Below are 12,102 nucleotides of genomic sequence, written 5' to 3'. Positions count from 1 at the left end.
TTGCATTCTCTCTTGGAAAGCACAAAGCAGACTGTATAGATGTGATATACAGGGTCAATGGTGCTCCAAAAGAAAATAATGACAGAGATACATGAACAGGATGGTAATGTGTAATGTTGCTCACAGATCCTTTCCTAGTCTTTCAATTTCATCAAGAACGAAGTCCATATCTTGTTGGGAAACTAGAGGCGAGAACACCACTAGACGGAAAAAGTTGACTCTGTTTGCCAGAGGCTGATAACCAACCATCAGGGTGCCTTGCTTCATCATTCTCTCCTTGATGAGTGGGGCAACCTTTGAATCAAAAGAACAGTATACTGTAAGAGGAGTAACTCATCATTTATACTCTGTAGCATGATGGCGTCGTTGAAAAAATAACTGATCTATAAGCTAGCAACGCGTTGTGCAATGCTGTATAAATTAAGCCTAAAATGAGTAATGCTGAGAGGTGTTGAGTGTGTTAAGTCTAATTTATACTTGTTGCCCGCTGAAGATAACTTTTCAGGATAACAGTGCCATGTGGTTAGACATCAAACATTTGACCTTTAAAGGCAGCAATGCTAGGTGCATGTTGCATTATTAAGACAGGCGAAGGGCAGACCAGATTATGTCAAAGTTGAAAGTCAGCTTTGTGTGCGTTCCTGGCTCACTGAAAAATATAATGAAAACTTACTGCTGCCAGTCTGTCCTGGTAATCTGCATTTCCCTCTTTTCCCCTCAGACTGGGTGGAATGAACCAGAAGCATACATTGACAAACTCCGGCTGTTCAAATGGGACAAATACATGCTCTGTAAGTAAAAGTTTGAAACGTGACTGGATTCATATCTTTGAATGTCTGATGTGTTAAACATGTTAACATGCCGGTGGGAAAGGGTCCATTTCGGATGAATGTGGTGTTGTGTATTGTCAACTCTTTTCGATCAATTTCCCCTTTTTAAACTTACTCTATTTTTGTATAATGTGAGTACGTGTATGTATGTATATATGTATGTATGTCGTCTAATTTGTTTAGCCCCTTGGTGAAGTTATCGAGTTTGTGTCAATTTATGAGACTGTTAGGGACTGTTCATTTGTTTTTTGTCTTCTTTGTGGTATGTAAAAAAAAAAGACAAGAGATGTTAACTTAACATACCTCTTCCACAAGTCGGAACCATTCTCTTTTCTTCACCTGTTCCAGCACATACCTGCAGGGAAAATGTTAAAACCTCTACATTGTATATACAAATGAAAGTAGCTACAGTAGTGATGCATACAAATTGTTCCTCTCAGGGTTATATCATTATTCTATTGTGTGTCTTGAACCACTTTCAACATGGTGTCCCTATTTTGGACCCGTCATTCTAGGCAATATTTTACAAAATGTTGATCTACAAGCTCACAACAATGCGTTCTGAACTCTGTAGCCAACGCTCGCAACGTGTTGTGAGCTCGCAGAATGTTCACCTATAATGACGTGCCCAGTCAGAATAGGGAATAGGATTCATATGCTTGGATATAAAGCAGCAGACTTGTGTTACCTTGCATGGACGAAAGCTTTGTCAACGCGCCTTGCCAATCCATCAGAGCCCACAGCTTTCCACATCAGCCATAGCTTCAGACAGTCAACCTTGCGGCTGCATTGCAGTGTCTTGTCCCCTATGTCCAGATTCATGTCGTAGAATTTGTCCTGCTGGAAGAGATATGTTGCGCCTGCACTGTGACAGCGCTTCATCAGGTTCTGGGCAACAAGTGGAGGTAAAGTGATCATTGATCATCAGCTCAGCATAATGTCTTAACGTCACAATTTGCATATATATTATTTTACGTAGTCACCAAAAGGGACGTCTTACTGTGGTATCCTTAAGTAGAAAGGCAGAACACTGCAACCCAGCCACCAGCATCTTGTGTGGATTCCAAGCCAATGAATTTGCTCTAATTACGCGCGCGCGCACACACACACACACACACACACACATACACGCACGCACACGCACACACATTATATTTCCTCAACCATCTACATTTCATCCTTCTGCTGCAGTCCGAAAAAAATAGTTTCTTACCTACTTGGCATAATACAATACAGTTTCATACTGTACCTTTCAACCCCTTTCATGAGATGTCTATGTTGTTTGGAGAATAGCACACTCCCTCCCCAGCAAGCCTATGCCAAAAACATGAGTTAAAATCTGCACGTTCGTAAGTTTATAAAATGATGTAAAACCACAAAGGATACACACGTCTATGTGCATCCAGAGCTTGTGTTTTTCGCAGACATCGGCTATGCGGTCGAATGGGTCAAATGCACCCTGTACGGTGGTCCCAGCCATGCAGTTGACCAGAAGTGGCACACTCCCCTGGGAGAAACACAGAGTTGCTGGAAAGTTAATCTCATACACCCTGAGGATAAATGTGTATTATTGCATTGCTAAAATAAATGAATCAAATGAGTGATTCCAAAACCATATAGTGCTCTATGTCTCAGTGTTGATTTTGACAGCAAATTTTGCTTTAGTTTTAGTCATAGTCTTTTGAATCAAATTTCATTTAGTTTTAGTCATATTTTAGTCACCTGAAATGTTTTAGTTTTTGTCTAGTTTTAGTCGACTAAATCTACAGTTGATTTAGTCGACTAAAATGCATTTTGGTGGTGCCTTGATGGGGTCGTAATGGCTGACTTTACACTTGGTTGCACGCTGAAAATAGCCGATCTACAAGCTGCGACGCGTTGTGAGCTTATAGATCTGCTATTTTCAGAGCACAACAACCAAGCGCAATTAAACATAAAATGACTTGTCTTTTAGTTCTACTGGATCTCTTCTCCTCTAGTCCCTCACTAACATTTTAGTCTAGTTTTTACTTGTTGACGAAATTGTCAGTATATTTAGTCTTAGTTTTAGTCATCATAGCTTAGGTTTTATTTTGTTTTTATTTTGTTTTCGTCAGTGAAACGAACATTTTTCATCACAGTTTTAGTCGACGAAATCAACACTGTTATGTCTGAATGTTTCTTATACAACAGTGAACTTGCTTCAGATTTTGCCAGCTGAATCTTTTCCTCCAGGTCCTCTGGAATCATCCGTCCTCTGTAAGACAGTAAATGGTGAAAGATGCAGACAAAGGGAAGAAGATAATGAATAGTGTACAACCCAAGGAAAAGAGTGCGATACCTGTTGTCCACTTTAACGACGATGACATTGTCCATCCCAATTCCCAGAAATGCTGCCCCTTTTTTTATCGAGTAATGACTCTGGAGAAAGAGGAGAAATACTTATTTAAAAGTCATGATTGTCTTGTGGTATAGTAGATAATGTTTGAATCGATTCTAACATGTTAACCCATTTGTGATGCGACCGCCGTCTTCCCTACCTCTTGAGATGTAAAGACAACTAGCTGAGGGACACCTCTCAGTCCCTTGCACTTGACCTCTGGAAAGGCTCGGTATCGTGCCAGGTTCATGGCGTACATGTTAGAGAGAGATCCACCAGGGCAGAAAATACCATCGCCCTCTGTCCAGCCAACCAGCAGACGCATCATTCTCAGGACCTCATTCTCGATCAGCACGAGGGCAGGGGCTACCTCATAGGTGAAGCTGAATTTGGCACATAACAGAATGGGTCATCATGAATGAACGAATAAGAAAAATAAAGCACAGCCCTGCTACATATTACATAACAGGTTTATGTTGAACAACGTTGTAGATGCTTTAACTTTACAAATGTGATTGTCTACGGTTAGCATTGTCCCTTACAGGTTGGTATTGAGAGTCTCACTAAGGAATCGACCTGCCAAGGAATGGTAGTCCACACCACCATATTGCTGATTCAAAAAGCGTGGGTGACCTGAAATAAACAGGAAAAATGTATTGTCACAGATAATGGCATAACATTCGTTTTACCTCTGTCCTCCAATAAAGATACCAAGTACAGGTCAGCGACATCACAATAATCGGAAGTGTGTAGCCAGCAGTTTCATGGGGCCCTGACATTAAGGCTTAATTCATACTTTTTTTGCACAACCCAATGTCGCTCAACAAAAACAACATATTCTATATATTCTATGTTGATTTGACTCAGGGTCATGCAAGAAATGATAGATTAAGCCTTACCGTGACAACAGTACAGTTTTGTAGTTCAATGGGTTTGAATCCTTGCTATCTTTTCCCCCCCCCTTTTTTTTTTTTAAAAGTAGCTTATTATTTTTTATCCCCTTTATCTCCCCAATTTAGCCATTATACCTCCCCACACACATTTCTGTGTTGCCACTTGTCACTGCCGTTGTATCCTACCGACTCACCTGCCAGTGAGGAGCCCCCACCGGGAGGAGGAGTTGGGCCTTCGTCCTACTCCTCCTGCCCAACATTCCCCATTGACAGGTGCCACCCCAGCCCATAGGAGTACGTGCAATGACCAATATCACCCTCCCCGCCCGGCTTCCCTCCCCCGAACACGGGCCAATTATGTTCGCATGGACACCCGACAAAGCTGGATGCACCACGGTGGATTCAAACCCACAACCTCCGTGGTGTTGGGCCACTGCGCCACCGCCACCCGAGTGTCCAATCCTTGGTATCTTTATTTCAGCCTCTGTCCAGTTCACCATCAGCCTTACTGGTCTTGACGCTGTACTTGGCTACGTCTCGTACTCTCTGCAATACCCTGTCCTCAGGCTCCCCCGCATCTCTCAGCTCCAGGTCCAGCAGAGCAGCGAGCTCCTCTGGCTCCCGCCACTCACACACCTGCAAGAGGAAATGGTATGGATCCCAGTTGTGTACGGAAACAACATATTCTGTATACTGTATGTCATAAGGCGCTTTAATGTGACTTTTAGGTTAGATGGGAGACCTTTTCTTTGATGTCTGTGCCCTTGCAGAGCAACTCATCCACGATGATTTTAAAAGCTTCAGTCAAGAAGAGCTGGCCCTCTGGGTGGTCAATAAGAGGTTCGTTCAGGTCCCGTTCTTCCAGATTAACTGGTCTGTTCTTCTGTCGACCTGTTGCTGCTATAAAAGGTTAAAAGGCGGTGTGAGTGATGTTTTGTTAATTATTGTTTTTTGTTTAAACTTTAAAAGGTCTACATTTTGATACTGTAATCATTGCTACAGAGCAATTTCTTCAACATCTTTCAGGCCAAGGACCTCTTAGCTGAGAGAGAGACGAAGCAGGGACTCAAACTACAAATTGTGTTGCATATTAATCTTGTTTTTTTTGTTTTGTTTAGAAGGCAAAGCTTACTATGTGATTTAATATGAGTCTTTCAAAGCTAGCTCACCATATTTAGCTGATCGTCTCATCATCCCTGTTTGTTGACTGTTGAGAGATTTGAGACTAGCTTGGAATATTCCACAGTTTAGTTTTTTGCCTATCTGTTGTCTGCAAGTGAGGCTGCAGCTTTGATGGCTTCGTAGATTCGTTTTGACATTGAAATTAAAATGCCTCGTTTGTTTACACATTATCTTAATTAATTTAGCATTCATGTTAATGTGTATTTTATAAAGAGCTGGAGAGACGAAACTTGTTACTTTCTGAATATAGAGCTTTTTAACACCTATTTTAACAAGACAATATCAGTTTTACACCCCCTACAAAATCTTCTGAACATTTACTTTTAGAAAAATAAAAAATACGAATTATGCATCAGTGCAGCACTCACATGATTCTTTGTCTTGACTGTCCATATTCACTCCAACCACTTTATGAAATGAAAAAAAAAAAAAAGAAATGTAATCCAACTACTTTATCAATTAACAAAATAAGGAACAGGCTGGTGGTAGACTCATAGCTAGTGCCACCAAGAAGGCTGTGTGTTGAAGCAGTGATAGCTGTGTCCTGGGACAACCTTTGTCCACTGGAGTAACGTGAACCGTCTCTAGCGAACCGACGGTATAGTGATCCCCCCATCGAATGTTGCTGCGCATTAAGTATGGTACTTACGGTAGGACTTGCTCCGTGCGGGGGAAAGGTCCTGAAAGATACATAACGTATCTTATTAAATCTTCTTTTTTATCAACACAACGCAGCTGTTAGTTTACCTAATACTTGACCTTATCTATAATAACAACAAAACAACAATAATAATAATAATAATAATGTTAATAATAATAATAATTATTATTATTAGGCTATCATTTATATTATCAACTCAGTGACATCATTTGGATTGTATAGTCCTCATGTTTGACCTGTTTGATTTTATATATATATATATATATATATATATATATATATATATATATATATATATATATATATATATATATATATATATATATATATAATATTATATATAACACAACGCAGCTGTTTAAATAATACTTGACCTTATCTATAATAACAACACAACAACAACAACAATAATAATGATAATGATAATGATAATGATAATAATAATTATTATTATTATTAGGCTATAATTTATATTATCAACTCAGTGACATCATTTGGATTGTATAGTCCTCATGTTTGACCTGTTTGATTATATATATATATATATATATATATATATATATATATATATATGTATTATATATATATATATATATATATATATATATATATATTATATTATATATATTGTCTGTCTGTCTGTCTGTCTGTCTGTCTGTCTGTCTGTCTGTCTGTCTGTCTGTCTGTCTGTGTGTGTGTGTGTGTGTGTGTGTGTGTGTGTGTGTGTGTGTGTGGTGAATCCCAAAGCTATTTGATGTCATCTCTCTAAAAGTTTTGTACTGCACTGTACTTGAACAATAAAATGGCTTGTCTTTGATCTGGATATAATCTGATGTGTTTCATTGCTTTATGTTGGGGCTGATTTTGATATGTTTAACAGATGAAGTATCATATTTCACAAATATATAAACTAGAACCAGGAGACCTGGTACTGCCAGACCCCTAGTGGTTGAAATCTGAATGGCCGGGCTTCGCATGACCGGTGTCCCTTCTATGTCCCTTCTATGACGAAAGAGGGACAGACTTTTTTGGCTGGGGCCGGGGGACAAAGTCACATATCATCTATGGAGAAAACAGATACAAAGCCTCATGTAAGCCCGACCCCTTGGGTCTGGCAAAAATGCACTGTACCTAGTGGTGGAATCTCCACATTCACCTATATTACTAACTATTACTATTACTACCAAATGGACCCTTACTGAAACTCTAGGAGATTGGGGTCAATGATAATGAATTTGTTTTGTATTGCACTTCCAAAACAAAGTTGCAAAGTGCTTTACAGAGAAGGGTTACAAACAACAGACAACAAAGCAAAGCAAAAAACAGTTTGTCAATCAAATAACAGCATTTGGTTTAGAACAATCACAGGTAGAACGGTTAAGAAAAACAGGTTGTGTTATCGATGGTAACAAATGGTTTGTCCTTGTAATTAAAACGAGTGAGAATAAATTAAATGTATTATTAGTTATTATTATTATTATCCTTATTATTTCTTTAAATGCAAATTAAATGAACGCTTGAGGGTCCATTTGGTTCCATTTGTACACTCTCTGAGTAATACAGCGGTAAATGATCAAATTTTTGGAACATTTCTCTGCGGAAATTTGGAGAAACATCACTTCAAAGTCAATTATACGTCTTATAACCTTGGACTTTAACCAAACAACTTTAATAGGTGCCAAAACTAATGCAATGTGAATCACTTAATAATGTCCCAACTGTACCTTTGATACCATTTATGGAACATTTATCTACGGAAATTTGGAGAAACATCACTTCAAAGTCAATTACACATGTCTTATAACCTTGGACCTTAACCAAACAACTTCCTTAATAGGTGCCAAAACTAATGCAATGGGAAACACTTAACAATTTCCCCACTGTACCTCTGATACCATTTCTGGAACATTTCTCTGCGGAAATTTGGAGAAATATCACTTCAAAGTCAATTATACATGTCTTATAACCTTGGACTTTAACCACACAACTTCCTTAATAGGTGCCAAAACTAATGCAATGGGAATCACTTAGCAATGTCCCCACTGTACCTTTGATATCATTTCTGGAACATTTCTCTACGGAAATCTGGAGAAACATCACTTCAAAGTCAATTATACATGTCTTATAACCTTGGACTTTAACCAAACCACTTCCTTAATAGGTGCCAAAACTAATGCAATGGGAATCACTTAACAATGTCCCCACTGTACCTCTGATACCATTTCTGGAACATTTCTCTGCGGAAATTTGGAGAAATATCACTTCAAAGTCAATTATACATGTCTTATAACCTCAAACTTTAACCACACAACTTCCTTAATAGGTGCCAAAAATAATGCAATGGGAATCACTTAACAATGTCCCCACTGTACCTCTGATACCATTTTTGGAACATTTCTCTGCGGAAATTTGGCGAAATATCACTTCAAAGTCAATTATACATGTCTTATAACCTTGGACTTTAACCAAACAACTTCCTTAATAGGTGCCAAAACTAATGCAATGGGAATCACTTAACAATGTCCCCACTCTACCTCTGATACAATTTTTGGAACATTTCTCTGCGGAAATTTGGCGAAATATCACTTCAAAGTCAATTATACATGTCTTATAACCTTGGACTTTAACCAAACAACTTCCTTTATAGGTGCCAAAACTAATGCAATGGGAATCACTTAACAATGTCCCCACTGTACCTTTGATACCATTTCTGGAACATTTCTCTGCGGAAATTTGGCGAAATATCACTTCAAAGTCAATTATACATGTCTTATAACCTTGGACTTTAACCAAACAACTTCCTTAATAGGTGCCAAAACTAATGCAATGGGAAACACTTAACAATGTCCCCACTGTACCTCTGATACCATTTTTGGAACATTTCTCTGCGGAAATTTGGAGAAATATCACTTAAAAGTCAATTATACATGTCTTATAACCTTGCACTTTAACCAAACAACTTCCTTAATAGGTGCCAAAACTAATGCAATGGGAATCACTTAATAATGTCCCCAATGTACCTCTGATACCATTTTTGGAACATTTCTCTGCGGAAATTTGGAGAAATATCATTTCAAAGTCAATTATACATGTCTTATAACCTTGGACTTTAACCAAACAACTTCCTTAATAGGTGCCAAAACTAATGCAATGGGAATCACTTAACAATGTCCCCACTGTACCTCTGATACCATTTTTGGAACATTTCTCTGCGGAAATTTGGAGAAATATCACTTCAAAGTCAATTATACATGTCTTATAACCTTGGACTTTAACCAAACCACTTCCTTAATAGGTGCCAAAACTAATGCAATGGGAAACACTTAACAATGTCCCCACTGTACCTCTGATACCATTTCTGGAACATTTTTCTGCGGAAATTTGGAGAAATATCACTTCAAAGTCAATTATACATGTCTTATAACCTCAAACTTTAACCACACAACTTCCTTAATAGGTGCCAAAAATAATGCAATGGGAATCACTTAACAATGTCCCCACTGTACCTCTGATACCATTTCTGCAACATTTCTCTGCGGATATTTGGCGAAATATCACTTCAAAGTCAATTATACATGATTATAACCTTGGACTTTAACCAAACCACTTCCTTAATAGGTGCCAAAACTAATGCAATGGAAAACACTTAACAATGTCCCCACTGTACCTCTGATACCATTTTTGGAACATTTCTCTGCGGAAATTTGGAGAAATATCACTTCAAAGTCAATTATACATGTCTTATAACCTTGGACTTTAACCAAACCACTTCCTTAATAGGTGCCAAAACTAATGCAATGGGAAACACTTAAAAATGTCCCCACTGTACCTCTGATACCATTTCTGGAACATTTCTCTGCGGAAATTTGGAGAAATATCACTTCAAAGTCAATTATACATGTCTTATAACCTCAAACTTTAACCACACAACTTCCTTAATAGGTGCCAAAAATAATGCAATGGGAATCACTTAACAATGTCCCCACTGTACCTCTGATACAATTTTTGGAACATTTCTCTGCGGAAATTTGGCGAAATATCACTTCAAAGTCAATTATACATGTCTTATAACCTTGGACTTTAACCAAACAACTTCCTTAATAGGTGCCAAAACTAATGCAATGGGAATCACTTAACAATGTCCCCACTCTACCTCTGATACAATTTTTGGAACATTTCTCTGCGGAAATTTGGCGAAATATCACTTCAAAGTCAATTATACATGTCTTATAACCTTGGACTTTAACCAAACAACTTCCTTTATAGGTGCCAAAACTAATGCAATGGGAATCACTTAACAATGTCCCCACTGTACCTTTGATACCATTTCTGGAACATTTCTCTGCGGAAATTTGGCGAAATATCACTTCAAAGTCAATTATACATGTCTTATAACCTTGGACTTTAACCAAACAACTTCCTTAATAGGTGCCAAAACTAATGCAATGGGAAACACTTAACAATGTCCCCACTGTACCTCTGATACAATTTTTGGAACATTTCTCTGCGGAAATTTGGAGAAATATCACTTAAAAGTCAATTATACATGTCCTATAACCTTGGACTTTAACCAAACCACTTCCTTAATAGGTGCCAAAACTAATGCAATGGGAATCACTTAACAATGTCCCCACTGTACCTCTGATACCATTTTTGGAACATTTCTCTGCGGAAATTTGGAGAAATATCACTTAAAAGTCAATTATACATGTCCTATAACCTTGGACTTTAACCAAACAACTTCCTTAATAGGTGCCAAAACTAATGCAATGGGAATCACTCAATAATATCCCCACTGTACCTCTGATACCATTTTTGGAACATTTCTCTGCGGAAATGGGGAGAAATATCACTTCAAAGTCAATTATACATGTCTTATAACCTCAAACTTTAACCACACAACTTCCTTAATAGGTGCCAAAAATAATGCAATGGGAATCACTTAACAATGTCCCCACTGTACCTCTGATACCATTTTTGGAACATTTCTCTGCGGAAATTTGGCGAAATATCACTTCAAAGTCAATTATACATGTCTTATAACCTTGGACTTTAACCAAACAACTTCCTTAATAGGTGCCAAAACTAATGCAATGGGAATCACTTAACAATGTCCCCACTCTACCTCTGATACAATTTTTGGAACATTTCTCTGCGGAAATTTGGCGAAATATCACTTCAAAGTCAATTATACATGTCCTATAACCTTGGACTTTAACCAAACAACTTCCTTAATAGGTGCCAAAACTAATGCAATGGGAATCACTCAATAATATCCCCACTGTACCTCTGATACCATTTTTGGAACATTTCTCTGCGGAAATGGGGAGAAATATCACTTCAAAGTCAATTATACATGTCTTATAACCTCAAACTTTAACCACACAACTTCCTTAATAGGTGCCAAAAATAATGCAATGGGAATCACTTAACAATGTCCCCACTGTACCTCTGATACCATTTTTGGAACATTTCTCTGCGGAAATTTGGCGAAATATCACTTCAAAGTCAATTATACATGTCTTATAACCTTGGACTTTAACCAAACAACTTCCTTAATAGGTGCCAAAACTAATGCAATGGGAATCACTTAATAATGTCCCCATTGTACCTCTGATACCATTTTTGGAACATTTCTCTGCGGAAATTTGGAGAAATATAATTTCAAAGTCAATTATACATGTCTTATAACCTTGGACTTTAACCAAACAACTTCCTTAATTGGTGCCAAAACTAATGCAATGGGAAACACTTAACAATGTCCCCACTGTACCTCTGATACCATTTTTGGAACATTTCTCTGCGGAAATTTGGAGAAATATCACTTAAAAGTCAATTATACATGTCTTATAACCTTGGACTTTAACCAAACAACTTCCTTAATAGGTGCCAAAACTAATGCAATGGGAATCACTTAATAATGTCCCCAATGTACCTCTGATACCATTTTTGGAACATTTCTCTGCGGAAATTTGGAGAAATATCATTTCAAAGTCAATTATACATGTCTTATAACCTTGGACTTTAACCAAACAACTTCCTTAATAGGTGCCAAAACTAATGCAATGGGAAACACTTAACAATGTCCCCACTGTACCTCTGATACCATTTTTGGAACATTTCTCTGCGGAAATTTGGAGAAATATCACTTAAAAGTCAATTATACATGTCTTATAA

The 12,102-nt window shown here is 37.8% G+C and overlaps 1 protein-coding gene across 1 annotated transcript; it reads right to left on the bottom strand.

Annotated features, from left to right (window-relative positions):
• Nucleotides 1-5,729, bottom strand: csad (cysteine sulfinic acid decarboxylase). Its single transcript, XM_080444252.1, has 14 exons — nucleotides 5,633-5,729; nucleotides 4,825-4,982; nucleotides 4,592-4,718; nucleotides 3,732-3,822; nucleotides 3,350-3,572; nucleotides 3,151-3,230; nucleotides 3,012-3,066; nucleotides 2,221-2,337; nucleotides 2,080-2,144; nucleotides 1,831-1,912; nucleotides 1,519-1,718; nucleotides 1,134-1,185; nucleotides 674-763; nucleotides 1-294 (listed from the first exon to the last, which is right to left on the bottom strand). Exons 1-14 carry the CDS (start codon nucleotides 5,655-5,657, stop codon nucleotides 121-123), a joined length of 1,539 nt encoding a protein of 512 aa, XP_080300378.1. The 5' UTR covers nucleotides 5,658-5,729; the 3' UTR covers nucleotides 1-120.
• Between the last annotated feature and the right edge of the window lie 6,373 nt (nucleotides 5,730-12,102).

This window comes from Gymnoscopelus braueri, assembly GCF_963280865.1.
Source record: "Gymnoscopelus braueri genome assembly, chromosome: 12".
In the NCBI taxonomy this organism is placed as follows: domain Eukaryota; kingdom Metazoa; phylum Chordata; class Actinopteri; order Myctophiformes; family Myctophidae; genus Gymnoscopelus; species Gymnoscopelus braueri.
This window is presented reverse-complemented; position numbering and strand designations above follow the sequence as displayed.